The following is an 18,821-nucleotide window of genomic DNA, read 5'->3' as shown; positions in this document are numbered from 1 at the left end:
CCGAACACTTCATTTCAGTTTATGTTTCGCCAGCAGAGTGTTCGCAGTTCAGCCTCGCACATCTCAGCAGGAAACACCAACACACACACAGAAAAACTGAAGGGAATCTAACAGGTCTGCAGCAGAGTGTGACTAAATTACTGTGTGACTCAGTCAAAGATCATCAACCATGATCAACAGTGATTTTAGAAAAGCACATGCAAATGCTCATCAATGTGGAAAAGGAATAAAGAAAATGTCTAAACTATTTTGAGTAAATTATTCTATACTTTGAAATAATTTATTAGGAAAAAAGATTCAAGGCATCTGCCTATTTTGCAGAGTGGATCTTGCTGCAAGTTCACCATGAGGTCATAGGTACATTTTAAGACTCTACAAACCTCATTTATCATGTTCAATGTTAAAAATTATGACAGGGCAATTAGAACAAGCAATATGCCGATGACACCCTTTGCTGAAGGATTTGAATAGTGAATATTTGTAGTTTTTGAGTGTTTTTCTGGAGTGGAATTGACCAGGGAATGCCTTAATGTTTTTGGTGCAAAAACTCAAGTGAGTAGGAGTTATACTGCATAGAAGAAGAAAGGTAGTTTTATTTTTTTTCTTGTCTGAAGCAGTGCAGAGTGACAGATCCTGGTGAGCAGAGGGAGAAAATTTATCCACCACCAGGTGCAATGGTGGAGGCAGGTGGTGGCCAATGGTGGCCTTGTCCCCCATAGATTAAGCTTTGGCCATCCCACTGGCCACCCAAATCATGTGAGTAAACTATACTTTTAAACAATATAAAAACTACAAAGCACAGTTTCCTCAAATGATAAGGGTGGTCAGTTTAAATATATAGTATATGTGGCGGTGGCCTTTTTGGATTTTGACATGGCAACCCGATATTCAAAAGGAACCTTTCTTACACCTAGGTGCAAAAGGAAGTTGGCCTATTGCTTATTTTTTTTAGGTTATCCAGCTCACAAGGTTTATATATAAAAAGTAGTGGCCATCTTGGATTTTGATCTGGCAACCCAATTTTTGAAAGGAATCTTTCTTACACCTAGATACAGACACACACACAAATGGATATTGTGTCGCTACCTCACTAAGGGTGTTTTCACACCCGATAGTCCAATAGACTCAGTTCAGTTGGGGACTAATATTCATAACATTTGTTTACATTTTCAGCTGGTGCGGTTTGCATTCACACTGCACTGAGTCAGTCAAGCCAACCTGTTCCCCACCTCGCCTGTGGTGGTGCTGCACCAAGAACTACTTAAGGAAACAACACAAAAACCTCTGAAGAAGACACTTCTGGAGTGACATCAAATTTTAATGGTTCTAGGATTTCTGTTTTGTCATTTTTCAACAATGGACTCGGCATGAGTGGAAGATGAGGCAGAAGACCATGGAGGATGTTGTTTTTCACACAAGGCAGCTGAGACAGCTCTGTATGAGGTAAGATAAATGTGTGTATGTTTGCCCTGCGCTGTAGTCTACTTCCTGCTTTTGGAGCGGTCTCCGGTCTGCTTGCATTCACAATGCATTTGAACAGCGCTTCACTTCAACCAAACCGAGACCTAGGTTTTTAGGCGGACCAGAGTTCATTTTTTTGGTACGTATCAAAGTTCGACTGTGCATTGACACCTCCCCAAACGAACCAGACTTTCTAGGCAAATGGACTAGAGTTTGATTAAAGCAGACTAAACAGGGCTGCTGTGAATTTATCCTTATTTTGAAGTTGTGCTCAAAAAATTCACTCCGCAATGGGGAACAACAAAACACAGCTGAGGTTTATAAAGTTGCATTTGAACAAACTAAAGCACTTCTAGAACAATGATTTCTAAATTAAGTAGAAATAACCATTTTTTACCTGTGACTGTGAGCACCATACTAGCAACCTGGTAGCCGATAGGGTTGCGGGCAACACACTCATAGCGACCACCATCTGCTGTGCCAACATCTTTCACTTCCAGGTAACCCTCAGGGCTGATGTGGAACTTCCCACTTTCTGTCACCTGTACACCATCCTAAAGAACGATAGAAAAGGAAAAGATTAGGAACTTTAGACCTCAGACCAACTTTAATGGCCAAGTCATTTCAAAATTTTACTTCAGTTTTTTTCTATAGTTCTCTCTTAACCACTCCAATAAACATCTGAGATGATGCGGACACAAGGTGAATGGTTCTGACCTTGTTCCAGGTGAGGCTTGGCCTCGGCTGGCCCTGAGCTCTGCAGGGAATCTGTACATCCTGGCCAGCCTCCACGGTCAGGTCCCTTGGAGCATTTGTGAAAACAGGCGTTACTGAATGAGTTAAAACATACACACGTGTGTTAATGATTCTGCACCAGTCCCGAATGTGCTAAACATGGGCAAGTCAGTTTGCAATAACAGCAGTTTTGAAACTCAAGATTAGTATTTTTTGAACAGATCCACTCAACAGTGTTTGCAAACATTGTTACTTATTTTTATAATATAAAATGGTGATGTCATGTTGCATAGAGCCACCAGTTTAGATAAATCCTACAAGAAAAACTAAAAGCCGATTTATTTACAAACAAGTATTAAGGGGTCAGCTTTTTTCCACATTCTCACCTCTCTGCTCAATGCTAAGTTGCACTGTAGTTGTCACAGTGCCCACTGTGTTGACCGCCTGACACTCGTACTGACCCTCGTCGTGCGCTGCCACCCGTGTGATACGGAGCGTACCAGAGGACAATATAACGTGACGACGGTCTGAAGGCAGCGGACTTCCCCCTCGAGTCCAGACAATCACGGGTACCGGGTTACCACTTGCCTCACAGGGAAAATCCACTGTATGACCCTCCAGGATGGACTGGTCCTGTGGTGTGACAGTTAACTGGGGGATTTCTAGATATAGGGAAAAAGGAGCATGTAAAAACAAATATGTATGATTACATTTATGCACAGTACTGAACGTTACATACAAACCCACCATGCACAGTGTCACACAGTGCATTTGCTCATTATTCAGAATAAGGCATTTCTATAACCCATTTTCCCTTACTGTATATGTTTCAGTGCGTCATGTTCAAATAAACAATTCAGGCCACAAACTCAAGTAGTTTCATTCCCGCCTGACACTTCTCTCTCTTATTTCTTTAGCACTGTGCTCATGGAGCTGTATAAACGTTGTTCACTGCCATTATGGTTGTGGTCTTACAGGGTTTTTAACAGTAAGGAACCATTATCCACCATGTACTTTAAGCCACCTTAACAGCCATTACTACATGGAAAAACATAGTGTCATCTCAGGATTACAGGCTGCCATGCTTTCCTGTGCGACATCAAGCCTGTAATTTTAGCTACACACTCAATGAAATCACATCCATGAAGAGCAATAAAGTTGTTACACATAAACTTTTATGGAAAAAAAATAAAATAAAACAGCAAACATAGAACACATTGTAGTACAATTCAGTATATGGCTAAAGGCTTCAAAGAACATTGCTTCATTTATTACAAATAACTTAATCTGAACCAAATAAAACCTTAATCTATCTCTTTACTGTAATGACTTGTGCTTTAGTTTGTTTTCCTTTTGTCCCTGCAACACATGGAAGACAGATGTGCAATGCACATTTTGATGGTGTAACATTTTAAAAGCATACTGCCATGTACAAGTTACAAATTAGCTTCCAATAAAGAGAACTGCACCAAACCAAGCCTCCCTAAAGTCACCACCCAACACTCCCGACACAAACACACAGCTATTGAGGACGGAATGTGACAAAATGAAATAAATAAGTACATAATACAAACATAACAATTAAATGTATCATTTAATTATTAAATACATTATTAAATCATTAAATATACAACTAAATTATTAAATACACCATTAAATAAGAAATGTACCTTTTAAATGATTTATTTAATTATTTATTTATTTAATTTTGTCACCTTCCATCCTCCAGTAACACCATGAAATGATGTTAACTGTCAGTCTCACTCGTCAAGCTCAGTGGGCGGGACTAACAAACCCTGACGCCTGATTGGCTGCTTACAGCAAGCGAAGACAAATCGACCACAGATAAAGGAAGGATCCACAGGCCACGTTCCGAAACTTTAGGAAGCAGTAATTGTGTTGAAACCGTTTTTCATACCATGAATGTAAAGAAGAAGGCGCGTTTTTATGAGAAGCAGCAAATTTAAATGAAAAAGCTCTCTCAGGCAAAGTTAGTCCCGCCCACTGAGTTTGATGAGTGAGACTGACAGTTCATCATTTCATGGTGACACACGAGGGTGGAATGTGACAAAATTCTGGAGAGTGATGTAAAAAATGCCAGATCAATGTGTATGTTTAAGAGAATGATCAAAGTTGATTTGCTAAAAAAAAATACAAAATAGTTTATTGTGTATTTGTATGAATTGTTGCTTGAGAAGGAGTTATTTATTTTGATTTTGTTATTTGAAGATTATTATTGTTTGAATTATTTTTTTATTTTTGGTAAAAAGGGGCAGATATAATATTTGTTCTTCTTTCTGCCGCCTTTCATTTTATTTGTGATTGTATTTCTTATTGTATATAGAATTGTTTTGTTTAAAAAAAAGAATAAACTTTATAATAAAAAAATCATGATATAAATAATGTAATTGTGTATTTGATGATGTATTTAATATTTAAATGATACATTTCATTATTATGTATTTATTTATTTAATTTCGTCACATTCTGTCCTCCATACACAGCAACCTTATTATTTAAAACATTGATGTATTTCAAGTTGTCCTGAAAGACAGAACAATGAAGCTCATTATGGACTTCACGTCTGATTTTTTGGGTTTAGTTATTTTTTGTTTGTGAGGTCTTTTAAAGGTTTATTGTAAGAGTCTACTTATTAACATAAAACATGATAATATCTAGTGGTCTGTTATAATCAACATTCTCACCTCTCTGCTCGATGCGGAGTTGCACAGTAGTTCTCACAGTCCTCACTGTGTTGACCGCCTGACACTCGTACTGACCCTCGTCGTGCACTGCCACTCGAGTGATGCGGAATGTACCAGAGGACAATATAACGTGACGACGGTCTGAAGGCAGCGGATTTCCTCCTCGAGTCCAGACAATTACAGGCTCCGGGTTACCGCTTGCCTCGCAAGGGAAATCCACACTGTGACCCTCCAGGATGGACTGGTCCTGTGGCGTGACGGTGAACTGGGGGATTGCTGAATATTGAAAAAAGGGGTGTGTACACACTGTAAGATACCGACAGCAGCAAGGCTATGTAGGCTTTGCCATTGGCTCTGTATGCATCTAAGAAATGGCAATGAACCAATTAGTTATACTATTGTGTAATAAAAGTTTTTTTTTTTTTTCAAATTGTAAAACGTTATGCAATATCAAACCTAAAGGAATACATTTAGGTATTTGTAAACCCGTAGCTTGTTGTACCTTGTACAATGATGTGAGCCGTGGCATGTATTGTATCCACATTGTTGGAGGCGAAACACGTATACTGTCCCTCATCAGCCCGGACCACGTTCTGAATGTAAAGCCCTCCGGAGGGGGTGATGTTGATGCGAGCATCGCTGGGCAGGGGCGTGCGGTCAGCCTTGGTCCAGGTGATTCTCGGCTGTGGATGGCCGGTGGCGCTGCACTCCAGGGTCACACTCTCCCCAACAAGGACCTCTGTGTTTTGGGGCTGGATCACAAAACTAGACCGGGCTGCAGGAGGAGCAAGAGAAAGAAGAAATGTGGTAAGAATACTTGGATGGTAAAAGCTCAAAATAACTTCAATGTGTCAATAAACAAGCATTGAATTATGGGTGATTTTGGAACATTTTTAATATGTAACCTTGTGTAGTCACATGGTTTTTCCACATAGAATCACATAAGAAACATGGGAAATTCATGCAGTATTTCTGAAAAGGGTTCCTGTTTATTTGTCAAAAAATATCATTATAAAATTCATTATCATGTTAAATGCTAAACCAACCTAAAATGTATTAATGATGTCTAAACTATGTCACAAGCTTGCATGTTAAAAATGTATGATTTAACTGTTCAAAGTGCTGTGTAGAAATCTACACTTACTTTATTGCAACACATTTTTTGTTACTGAAGAAAAAAATAGGTTTGTGTTAAAACTCTGCTCTGCCCCAACTTTTATTTTAGTCAAAGCTGTGAAACTCCAAGTTGATCTTTGTGTTTATTTGGTCAGTGATTACTGTGGAATCAGGAAATATGTATACAGACAGGAAATGCATAACATCTGCTTTCAGAAACCACTGATGACCCTGGTGTCATCCACAAAGCAGTCACGAAAATTTCCCACAAGATTCAAAAAAATATATATATATTTTTTTTAATTTAGGCCAACAAATTCTTGATGTTATGTATCAAATACATGTGCCACATAAGGCATGACTCCAGTCCTTTGGAAAATAAATAAACTAAACTCTGGAGACAGAAAATGAAGAATGCATAAAGAGGATGAGACGGCAAACAGATTGCACTTCAATTCTTGTAAAAAGCAATTTTCACATGAAAGAGCAGATTTTGCTTAGATTTTAGGGCATCCTTTGCTCACTCATCAACTCTGACTACATCACCACTTACCCTGCTATCCAAATAATAAGAGTTTTAACACAATGACACAAAAAAAAATCTTCCATTGAACTTCTTTTTATTCCTGAAAATATCCCATATTCTGCCTAAACATACCATAAAGTACTTATTAGTAGTACTAATACTAATTTGTAAAGCGTCCACTTACAGGGGGCTCCAAAGTATCGCAGAGTGACCTCAGAGGTCTTGACCTCCCCAGCCACATTTTTGGCCATGCACTGGTAGACTCCCTGGTCTGTCTCTCTGGGGTCCTGAATCATCAGCGTCCCGTCTTCCAGCAGGTTCAGACGACTGTCATCCCGCATATTTAAAGCATTGCTAAAAGAAAGAATACACACATATCCTGTGATTAATGTTTATTCGATGATTAATGTTTATTTTTTAGTTTAGAAGCTGACGTAGTTATATCAGTGAAGACTACTTTCTTTTAAGTATAACTTTGATGAAAGCATATTTAGGAATGAAGCTATTTAAGTCCAAGACTAGATTCATCCTGTGTCTGGAATCCCAGCTGTTGGTGTCTTACTTGTTCCTGAGCCAGATAATCTGTGGTTTGGGGTTGCCCTCTGCCCTGCAGGTGAAGTAGACAGTGTTTCCAGACGTGACTTCAACATCCTGGGGCTGTGAGGTGATCCTTGGCATCTCTAGGTGCACAAGATAAGACAATAGAAAATGCATTTACTGTAACTACCGGTAGTTATGAATGTCCAAGAATGGTTACATATACAATATAATGATGTTAAAAAAAAGTTCATTTTTGTGCTGACATGATGTGTTAGATTCTCTCCAGATGTGGCATTATGGCCAAACATTGTGACTTTGGTCTTGTCTCTGCAAAGGATATTGATCCAGAAGTCTTGTGGTTTGTTCCCATGCGGCTTTTAAAACTCAAGTAGTGCTGTCATGTCACATGTTTTCAGACATAAGTTTTTTTATTTATTTTTTTATTTTTTTAACAGAAACCTTTCAAAATAAGTCAAACTTGTTTAGATTTATTTTACAATTATCTTGTCATGATCTTAATGGAGGCCTGTAGAGTCTAAAATGGCGCTCTTGGATTTTGTTTTTGCAATATCGTCAACCATGCACTGGACAAATCAGTTAAATCTACTTTGTACCTTCTTTTAAATCTTTTAAATTTTTCTACGAACGTGGGAGAGTGGAAAACTTCAGAAACTTAAACCAAATTGTATAAAATTTCCAAAAGTGTTTTCTAAACTCTGTGGTCATCTCAAACAAAAGTTGCCACATATTTTTGTATACAAGTGTGTCAATCCTAAAACTCACAGAAGCAACGAACAGGAAACGATCCCATTTCCCAAAGGGGGACGAAACCTCCCACAGTCTTTGTGGATGCTGACCAAGACACAGTTCAAATGCACTCATCCAAGCAAGTCTCCTAATGCTGCTTACAGAGAACAGTTCAGTAAAGCAATCCAACCTCATGCAGTCAGTCCTATAAGGCTGTTCTTTCAATAATGCAGTGCACTAAAACTCTAACTAACCCATCTAAAACCCTAACTAACCCATCTATGAGAAGACAAGCTTTCCTAATTAGACCCCACTTGTACAGAGAGATACACTTAAGCTTGAGAAAGATTGTTTTGAGCAGCTCAAGCTATTTTGATAGATCCACACTGCTTACAGGCACTCAAGTGTGACAAAAAAAGAAGGGGGGGGGGGGGGAGGAGACAGCTGGAGGTGTAGGCTAGATTTCACAGTATCTAAAAGGAGACATTTTACACCTGGTGCCCTTTATGCAGACTGATGAAAGAAAAGGGGGTTACTCTAGGCAGGGTTGGGCATGTTACAGCCAACAAATTAGCTGCTGAGATGAAACTGGTTGAGTTACAGCTGACTGGCTTCATACACAGAATTTAGATAAGGCTGGAGACATGTTAAACACTGGATTTAGTGTAATAAAAGTTTACAGTCACATAACTGGAATCACTCACAAATATGCAGTGCACATAATTTGTTCTTCTTTTTGACTCTTTGCACTGTAGAAAAGTAGGAACACATTTTTCTGTTGTTGCACAGGCACACATTTTCAAAACAACTGTTAATACAATCAAAAATCTGACCTCATACTGGTAAACTATAGTAGTGGAAGTGTATTATATTCTAACACAAAAACAACCATGGGCAAATGTAGGGGAGTACAAGTGGTGCTGAAGCATGCAGTGGACAAATCAAATCAAATTCAGCCTGAAGCGTCTGTAAAACTTTAACCTGTCTAGGCTGTGCGAATGACTTCATGACTTCCCAGATGTACATATGTTCCCTTTGGTTTCAAAAGTTAAACAAATGTAAAGCCAGTTGAGTTTAATTAGGATACTGGATGATGATGTTAATGTAGCGGCATGTTGCAAAGGGATGACGCAATGCACTTCTTATGTCAATAAAAGCTGGTGTGCAGAGAAGCATTACTGAGAAAATGAAATGCTAAATCTGTCAAACAAGACATTTTACATACAACCGTAATGCTCGGTGTTTAACTTTGCCTCGTGGTGGATTTTCTAAAATAATGGTGCACTTGATGGATGGATGCAACAACAGGAAATAAAACGAAGAAACAACTGCTATAGCAAGCGGAGCATATGTAGAAATTGTGGCAACAGATAAAACAAAGCAGGAAGTATAACAATCACAACAATCAGATTCAAAATGGAACATTCTTAACTGTCTGTAGCCATGACACATTTAGATTCAACAAGTATCACATGTTCTTTCGATAACATATGATATGATGTGAAAATCACGTATCAGTCATAATATATTCTTTGGAATCAGTAACATAATATCATTTTTTGTTCGTAATCCGTACCACAGTTGAGCTCCTGTGCGGTAAGTGTGGCCACTGATCGTCCCTGCAGGCGGCTGGGATAGTCGCATGTGGCGGCAGCCTGAGCGTTTCCCGATTCGGCGTACTGCTTCAGCAGGTCAGCCAGCCACAGCAGCTCACAGTCACAGTTTAATGAATTGGAATCCAGTCGCCTGCGCACACGGAGACACAAAACCAAAAGTCAGGTGTATGATCTACTAGATTCACCAAACAGATGCTGATGGTCATGATTTTTTTTTTTTAGTATGTAGTCATTAACTACAATCTAAACAGCGGAGAAGGAGGCTTAAAACTGAGAAATGATGGAACTATGGCAAGAAAGACAAACATATAATAAGGAAACAAGGCCAACCAACAGAAATATACACAACAAAGGAAGCAAAGTATAAAAAAATAGCTAAATGTGATGCAGACTTTGACTTTTTTTTCAATTAAAATTAGGGATTTGGTCAAGAGTAATGGTCTACATAAAGCAATTTGTGGTTCAGGACACTTTCAAATGTGCCCTGAAAGATCAGATCTCTGTGAATCACTCAGTCCTCCACCCTTCATTCACTTTGCTGTGTATACAACAAAGTGATGCACACTTCCGTCGACCAGTGTCCGACACTGTCAAACCCAGCCCAGCTCAGTGCAAACAGTGGGGCCCACTGGTACCATTGGAGAACACAGACTGTTCTCGCTGTGGGAAACTGTTTCTCAGATTAGCCTCTTCTTTATGGGATCTGGTCAAACTTTTCAGCTCTATCAGTTCTTTATCACTTTAAGGTGTTTTGCACAGCGAGGCTATCTGCTTCAAAATACCAGTTTGTTTTAAATATGTTTGTAGGTCATGCTCTGCATTTTAAAGAATGTCACAGTTTGTGTCGTTAAGTTTTCGGTGATTGTGTTTTACTTGTTTCCAGCTTCTCCAGTGCGTCTCCCCTCATATAGTTCAGCTCCTGTACCTTCCGCTCTCACCTGATCCTCATTGTCTTTCCCCAGGTGTTCATCATCTGTCACTAGTGTCTCTTTAAATACAGTGCCATTTTGTTTGTCCCTCGTCCGTGCATTGTGTCTTCATGTTTGTTTTTCCCATCAAGTCTTCCAGTCATTTTTCCTGTGAGTATTTTGCTGCCACGTCAGCCTTTTGTTTTTGCTTTCGTTTATTACTTTAGTTATTTTTACACCTGAGCCTTGAGTTTTGTCTGCACTGTGGGTTCAACTCCTCACCAAACATGATGTAGAATTGTTTATTTTACTATCCTTCAATTTAAAGTAATATTTAGAGAAAAATCAGCTATAATTCACGGAACTTTGCATTATGTCTTAGGATATTAGAATATTGAGCACTCTCATTAATTGGACACTAAAATCTTGCCAAACTATGACAACAGGCCTTTTTTTTCATTTAGCCTTCATTTATACAGGTAGAATGTCCTTCACTTTCTGTTATCTGGAGAAAGATGGCGCTCAAAGTCAAATCAGATATAATTGGCCTTAACATTCCCCCAAAATGCCTAAAATACCTGAAAAAGTCAGACTCAAATTTTTTTTTTTTTTTTTTTTTTCATTTAGCCTTTATTTATCCAGGTTAGTCTCATTGAGCCACGAGAACTCATTTTCAAGAGAGACCTGTTTAGGGAGCACATGGTGGGGGTTAAGGGCCTTGCTCATGGGCCCAGAGTGGGGCGAATGAGGGTGGGGGCAAGTATGAGTGTTTCACCTACCCCACCCACAATTTTGATGTTGTCGGGGCTGGGGCGTGAACCGGCGATCTTCGGATCACAAGCCCACCTCTCTAACCTCTGCGCCACCGAATGAAGTCAGATGCTGTTTTTAAAGCCTTCAGAGTAGTTTGGTGTCACTGTAAAGTAACTATAATTAGTATGTAGCTAATACTCTGGATACTTTTGGTTTTGGACAGATAATGGAATGACGTAGGTCTCAGTAGAAAAAGGGCCTATGCAGTCATTTGATGTGGTGTTTAAACTTGAACCTAATTACAATATTTTAGGGATTTGTCCCATTTTGTGAAAACTAGATTGTAGAATTTTTAAATCAGACTCCAACCAGCACAGTCTTTTTCAACCTTCACTTTAACAACTTTAAGACAGGAACAGTTAACAGTTAAGGCTTCGAGGCTTGCAGCCAGAATATGGAGTGACATCACTGATACACAGGCTTCATCTGGGACTGATTGGCTTGCTGCTTAACTGCAGAGGTTGACTCAAGACATGTATTCTCACACACATACTGATATTTATGGGTTGCTTTTTTGTTACTTACAGTCGCTTCATAGACTCAAGGTGAGAGAAGGTTCCTGGAACAAGCTGGGTAATTCTATTGTTGTGCAAAAACCTAAGAAAAAACAAAAAAATTGTTGGAAAAAGATCCAATGTTATTTTGTTACAGGGTTGTATAATAAAATCTGCAGGGTATTTTTAAGCCAATCTTTTTTTTTTAAACAAGACAGGAACTATGATCATTTTCTCATATATGACATTATTGTTCAGTTAGACATCTTGGGCATCATTTTTTTGTTTGTTTGTGCAAAACATCGTAAATAACATTAACTTATTTTAACATTTGATACATTTTTCATATTCTTCCCCTTCAGATATATGATCTATGGGTTTTCCACATCTCAGCTTTGACTGTGTTCATGGAAATATTCCCAACAACAACAACAAAGTATGCACCTGGGAATTCCTTCCTGCTCCTTTTCCTTGTTTTTAGCTGCAGGTGTTTTCACAATCACACACACACACACTCACAAGTCTGCATGGATGAAAACACGGAGCAGGAACTGACTCATAAAACAATAAAACAAGAATCTGATAAGAGGCTTCAACTCAACAAAGGAACAAATGAGAAGTAGTAAGCTTTATAAAAACACACAAACCTGCGTGAATTAAAAAAAAAAGTTTAGCATGTCAAAAAAAATTACATGTTCAAGTTTTACTTTCTACATAAACTATGTCTCATGTTTCTGAAGCCATACTCTTTTCTTACTTCATGAGTTTGAGGATTTTTACCCTTAACCCATTCCCTTTAATTAATCCTGATTTCATACACACTAGGTGGAAAAAGCCATGGCTGCCAGCCGCCCTGTCCAAGAGACAGTGAAGCAATCTCAAACAATATTTCACAGCTGATATCAAGTTTATCTAATAAAATAGGTCTTAACTCAACCAACATGTTTCTTTTTTTGGGTTAAACAAACCTGTAAACTGGTCTTTGTGTTCCTATTTTTGATAAAGCGCAATAAGACAACTTGTTTGTTTAATCAGTTTTAGACTAATTCTCTTAAAAATTAGTCAAAACATCCAAATTTGATACTAAAAGTTACAGAAAATGTTGAACCTCTCTGAATGGTTTGATTTTATGTTTCAACAAAAGCTAAAGAATTAGCCATTTTAGCATATAGCTTAAAAACGTGACCATCAAGCTCCTTGTGAAAACCCTCTGTTCTTGCAAGGAGCTGCTTTAAATAGTTGCAACTTTAAATAAAGGCCATGCTTGATTAATCTGATTAAAATTCAAACAGTTTATTGGCAAATTTATTTTACAATAAATAATAAGACCTCACAAGGAAGTTGGCTTAACTAAACAGAAATATGTTGCTTCAATTTCTAAGTTATTCAATGTCAAAATAAACACAATGTGGACGTAAGGCAAATCATTTCATGATGCAAAAATAACATTTTCATCTCAAAAAAAGAGACTAAAGCCTATGAATCCAGTTGTAGCTGCAGACCTAATAGTCCACTTATTTATTAGTGAATACATCCAAGATTTAAAAGCTTTATACTTTTGAACATTGCATTATTTATAACTATATTAGCATTGAGCCCATTTTCAGATGTGGAGGTTTAAGGGCAAACACAGTGGACTTACAGTCGTTCCAGCTTTGGCAGATGAGTGAATGATTCTGGTTCCAAAGACTCAATGTTGTTGAAGTGAAGGTACCTGCAAAGAACAAAACGTAGACAAAGTAGAGTAAAGCCCGATTATAAATCTCATAGTCCGAGCAGGCACTGCAATAACGAGGAGACAATGGAACCTCTGAAGTTCTCATTTATCACTGAGATAAGAAAACCCAGATGAAACAAGACCTCATGCTCCACAAATCTGGACAGATTAGAGGAATTTGCACAGCAGGCATTCATTGCACGTTTGTTCTAAAATGTGATGCCTAGAGGCTGCTTTTAAAATGCATTTGAGTACAGGTGAAAATCAAGTTAAACAATCCTCTCATGGAATGCAAACATAAAGTCTAATGTTGATGGAGAGTTTCCACTCCCTTAAACGCTTCACATTCAGCTTAAAATGCATGCACTTCTTCTCTAAGGTTTATACACAATTCTCTAAAATGGCAGAGAAAAACAGACTGTAAAACTAAAATATCCATCTTATTTAGGAATTCAGACAGTTCTTGGTAGAGTTGGGTCAAATTTGATTTCTGTAGCGCATTTCAAAACAGCCTCAGTTGACCATAAATGTTGTATGAGCTTTACAATAAAATCAATGATTAGTAAATCTGTATTAGGTATGCACTACAAAAAAACCTAATTAAATAGAGCACAATCAAAAATGCCGTTGAGCTTGCACACTGAAAGCCAAAACAATCGACAAGGCTAAAAGTCAGACAGAAGAAATGGCTTAATTACGAGATGCACTCGTTATTATATAAAATGGATGGCTGTTCTATACCCATTAGGATCTGCCACTGCAAAGCCTTTGTCACCACTGCTTTAACGCATGTATCTTGTAAGAAATTAGAGAAATTTGCTTGTAAACCTTAGTGATTTCATAGGAGTCTGAGGGCCAAACAAGTAAGTTGGTGCCAAACCTTTAGGACTCTTCAAAACAAGAAATAAACTTTTAAAACAGGCCCTGATGACTAATATTGAAGTATTATTTTCATTCTGAAATGCACCATTTAGTTTAAGTTCACTTTGTCATTCCAGTTGTATTTAAAGTTCAGTCGAAAAAAAACAGAGTTCCTCCAGATCTGAATACTACTAATAATAATAATGTGCTATGTGTTGTCTGACTAATGTAATAAATTTATTTAATGTAATAGATTTGCCAATTGAAACAAATAATAATGTTCTACTGTATATACTGTATGTGTTCTCCTTTTTGCCTTGTTAGCTACTTTCCAACTGTTTTTTTGTTTATTTCAGTTTTTTCAGACAATTTCCACTTTTTTTTGTTCTCATTTCTGCTTATTTCAGCCTAACTGGAACAGGTCCCTCGTGTAAATGAGTCCCCGTGGCTCAATGAGGCTAGCCTGTATAAATAAAGGTTGAATGAATGTAATGTAATATATTTATATTAACAATTGAAACAAATAAATAATGTGCTATGCATTGTATTAACTCTGAGACCCTACAGAGAGATGACTCTAATTCTATGGTTCCCAACACTGATCCTTGAGGAACACCATCCTGCATGTTGATTCCCTGCTTTGACACACCTGATTTGAATGAATGTGTGATTAACAGGCTTTTGCAGAACTTGAGGAAGATATTAAATCACTGAATCAGGTGTGATGAAGCAGAGAAACAACGAAAACATGCTGGATAATGTTCCTCGAGGACCAGCAGGGAACCACTGCTCTAATTAATTTAGTTTGGATGAGTGAACTCAAGTGTTGTAGAAGCATCTTTCATTCTCCTCAATATGAGTTGCAAGATAATAGTTCAAAAATAATTTAGTGCAGCTAAAATAGTTTTTATAGTCAATAGACTACTAATTTTACTTCAGCTCATTAACCCTGGTTACATTTTACAAAATAATTAATTTGCACATTTTTATATTGCAATAGAAACAAACTCCTATTTTATCTTTACATAATAGCTTGCTCACTGACCAATAATTTGGAACTTCTCTTTATACAAATCAATTAGAGAATAACACTTGAAGTATTAAGGATTAAGTATTTTCGCTGTGATTTGTTTTATTGGCATAGGTGTAAAATTATTTTTACTGTAGTAAAATTCAAAATAGCTGCTTGGTATAATATAAGAGGTTTACAATGCATTTATTTCCATAAGCTACATAAAAACCCAATTCCTGCATTTCAGGCTTGCAAAACATTCTAAATAAAGTTAGGACAATGAATACCATACTTTCTGCCGTACACATCGCACTGCCCTATAAGTCGCATCAGTCCAAATATGTCTAATAAAGTGAAAAAATCCATAAATATGTTGCTTCGCCATATACATCGCATCTATTATGCGCGACGCGTCGCGTTTGTTACGTGTCACCGATGACAACTCGGAAATGTGGGCCGGCGTTTTGATAAAAAAATATTGGCTGCCAAATGGCGGCCATGGGAGCGTTCACGGGAGGACTTTAACAAGATTAACACTTAAAAACAATTATTTGTTTGCTCAAAGTTATAACAAAGTTAATTTTAACCTTTCCTTGATAAATGCACTTTTATGATCAAATAAGCTGCATTTTCAAAAACCGATACGCGGACGTAGGCGTGCGTGCACGAGAGGACACGCTGTGCATTTCTTTGAAATTTAATAAGATAACCACCTAAAAACAATTATTTGTTTGCTCGACTTTATAGTAAATGTGTGTCTCAGTTGAACTTTTTCTTTTTCTTAATAAATGCACTTCAATGGTCAAATTAACTGCGTTTCGTCGGGGTGGCGCAGCAAAATGAAGCTGATTTAGCTCCAGGCGAGCTGAACAAAGGTGGCAGGCTGAAAATGTAGCATTCAGTATTTTCATTCATAATGAATGAAAATGGTCATATCTCAGCCAAAAATTTAGTTTATAAATATGGGAAGAATTTCATAAATACAGCACTTTGGCGTATAAGTCACAGGGCATGCAAATTATGCAAAAAACCGACTTGTATGCCGAAAAATATGTTCTGTACATTGAAAATGCTGCCAGCACTTAAAAGATTATCTGACTTTGAGGAGGTCAAGTGACTCAGCATTTCAGGTGTTATGTTGCCCAATTCATCTTGCAAACGCATCTTAGGGTATGAAAAGTTTTGGCGTCATTGTGACATTTCTGGTTTTTAAATGTGACACGTTCTCGGTCAGGCAGGTCAGTTCAGCACCTCTAATGTGTTCAAAGTCTAAAACGCAGGAATAGATTTATATTAACAACTGAAACAAAGCTAACAAAGCAAAAACATCAAATATATACTGTTTGTAATGAAATAAAATGGAGGTAAATGTAAGAATTTGCTTACACTGAACGCCCTACAAACTTCTGCAATTTTTTAAAATTCAATTCCAGGTTGTATAAGATTAATAACCGTTAACACGTTTTGCATCAGGTACTGTAAAAACATACAACTGAGTCAAAAGAAGCAGCTACATTTCATCACATAAGATACACACAAATCAAAATTCTCAATAAAAAAATAAAATAAAAATCAGAGAAGAGTCATGGTTTCCACAGCAACAAGACAGATGTGGGTCAAGCTTTGCTCTGCAGCAGCCCTGACTTAAATACAACACTGCAATAAATCAAGCTTTAGGGCAGCATATGGCTGCCATCCTGAACACACAACTCATGCTGAGGGGTCAAAGAGGGGCAGCACAGCACACAGGGGTGGGTGCACACACACCATGCATAGGGGCAGCAGAAAAAAGCCAAAACAACAAAAAAAAGACCATTGCACACAGCAATGGAAGCACACGTCTGCCTAAGACTTATACAGTAAAGAACATGCTTTTAGTGAATTCTATGGCCTAAGCATGTCAACGTTGCCATGTTTTGTGATTTCTTACAGAAATCTTTTAGGAGAAGGTGGGATACAGGCATTTACAAACGGGGATAGGAAGGTGGAGCATGGTGGGCAGAAGGAAAAGGGGAATAGGGAATTCGGTCACTTACAGTTGCTCAAGAGAAACAAGCCCCTTAAATGCTTGTCTGTCAATTGATTGGATTTCATTCTTGTACAAATAGCTGCAAAGAGATGATCAGTATCATTAGTAACACACACACACACACACGATTGTCTCAATTCTGCCTGCTTGTACTGATACAAAAAGCAGTTTATTGTCGTACAGTAAAAGAAGCTAATGAACTCCAAGCAACAACAAAAAAATTAAATGAATAAATAAAATTAGAATTGAGTTCGTATGAAATGAATTAAGTCATTGTTCTTGTGCAGCAAATCATTTTTCCATATGTCTCCATTTTCTAGTGACGTCCACGTTGTAACGTCTAACAGGCTGAAGCAATAAGCTGCATGTTCAGGATCAGGAGGCACTGAAAGACAAACAGCCTCCTCACGTGCCTGTTTTCTCTCAATAATACACGATAATATGAGATACTATAAGATACTAGAGAAGCAATGGCTTCCAGCTGTCTGCCCTTTCATCTCCCATCAGTTGTTTCACTTTTTCACTACAACACACACAACAAGACACTCAGATCAACAGGAATACAGCAATGCACAAACATTAATCACCTTTTGCAATTCAGTTTCCTGCCTGGGCCAACACTATCAGATGTTATAAAGAGGGAAAAATGTATGCTTCTTATAAACTAGGCAAATGTTAATTAGATCTAAACTTTGCTTTCAAATGAAGAAACTCTTTTAATGTATATATTCTACAAAAGAAAAAAGTACCCAAAGAGAACTGATAGAATATTTTGAAGTTAATTTATATATTTTTTTGTTTATATAAGCCTTTTTATTTCAGTTTCATTTTCTCTTCTAATTAAATCCGAGCACCAAAGATGATGCAATATCCTGATGCATGCTCATGATGATGATGATGCAAGTACATTTATTGTGTGTATTATTCTTCCTCAACACAATTATTTTACAGAATATACTGCTTTTTATGGCAGCTACAATAAACCTCCAAATTCATAAAATGTTTTGATGTAACCGGAAAATTTAGGCTGCCAAAAAGGGAGATAATTTTGGAATAATTAAGTTTAATTTTGTTCTCTTGCAGAAAACTCAGCTAATAGATAAAATACTATTCTGCAAAAAGCTTCTACATCACATTATTAAATATTACTAACAGTCAGTGTTTTTCAATTAGGCCTAGAATATTGTCACCTTACTTTGAATGATTTTTTTCCCCCTGTTTTTTATTTTTATTTTTTATATTTAACACAAATCAAATACACCACAGCAAAAAAAAAACAAGATTATTAAAAAAATGTGACATTTTTGAAAGAATTGTTGTTACCTGTCAACAGAGGGAGAAAAAAAAAAGATTTTAGGAGCATTTGCATATCTGAATATAAAAACAGGTTTAAACAAAATGGTTTATAACTCTAAGTTGTAAACTGAAACTGAAAAAAAGACAATTTAAATTTGACCATATTCTCCTCAGAGTGGTTGACTTATAATACTTATAGGCTACTCATGATCTTTAAAAATGCATTATTCATTTGAATTGGCCTA

The 18,821-nt window shown here is 37.3% G+C and overlaps 1 protein-coding gene across 2 annotated transcripts in view; it reads right to left on the bottom strand.

The window, feature by feature from the left end:
* LOC119427552 (peroxidasin) overlaps positions 1-18,821 on the bottom strand; it is a 41,845-nt gene that overhangs the window by 11,865 nt on the left and 11,159 nt on the right. The window contains exons 4-13 of one of the 2 annotated variants that reach the window (XM_037695186.1): positions 17,288-17,359; positions 13,304-13,375; positions 11,693-11,764; positions 9,407-9,576; positions 7,106-7,223; positions 6,728-6,897; positions 5,404-5,676; positions 4,902-5,177; positions 2,179-2,291; positions 1,859-2,015 (exon numbers count right to left, since the gene is read on the bottom strand). In XM_037695186.1, coding sequence (XP_037551114.1) covers positions 1,859-2,015; positions 2,179-2,291; positions 4,902-5,177; positions 5,404-5,676; positions 6,728-6,897; positions 7,106-7,223; positions 9,407-9,576; positions 11,693-11,764; positions 13,304-13,375; positions 17,288-17,359 — 1,493 coding nt within the window. Of the gene's footprint in view, positions 1-1,858; positions 2,016-2,178; positions 2,292-2,582; positions 2,859-4,901; positions 5,178-5,403; positions 5,677-6,727; positions 6,898-7,105; positions 7,224-9,406; positions 9,577-11,692; positions 11,765-13,303; positions 13,376-17,287; positions 17,360-18,821 lie in introns of both variants that reach the window. The other variant, XM_037695187.1, reaches the window with a different exon arrangement.

The sequence above is a fragment of the Nematolebias whitei genome, chromosome 21 (genome assembly GCF_014905685.2).
Source record: "Nematolebias whitei isolate Nwh7 chromosome 21, NemWhi1, whole genome shotgun sequence".
Lineage (NCBI taxonomy): Eukaryota > Metazoa > Chordata > Actinopteri > Cyprinodontiformes > Rivulidae > Nematolebias > Nematolebias whitei.
This window is presented reverse-complemented; position numbering and strand designations above follow the sequence as displayed.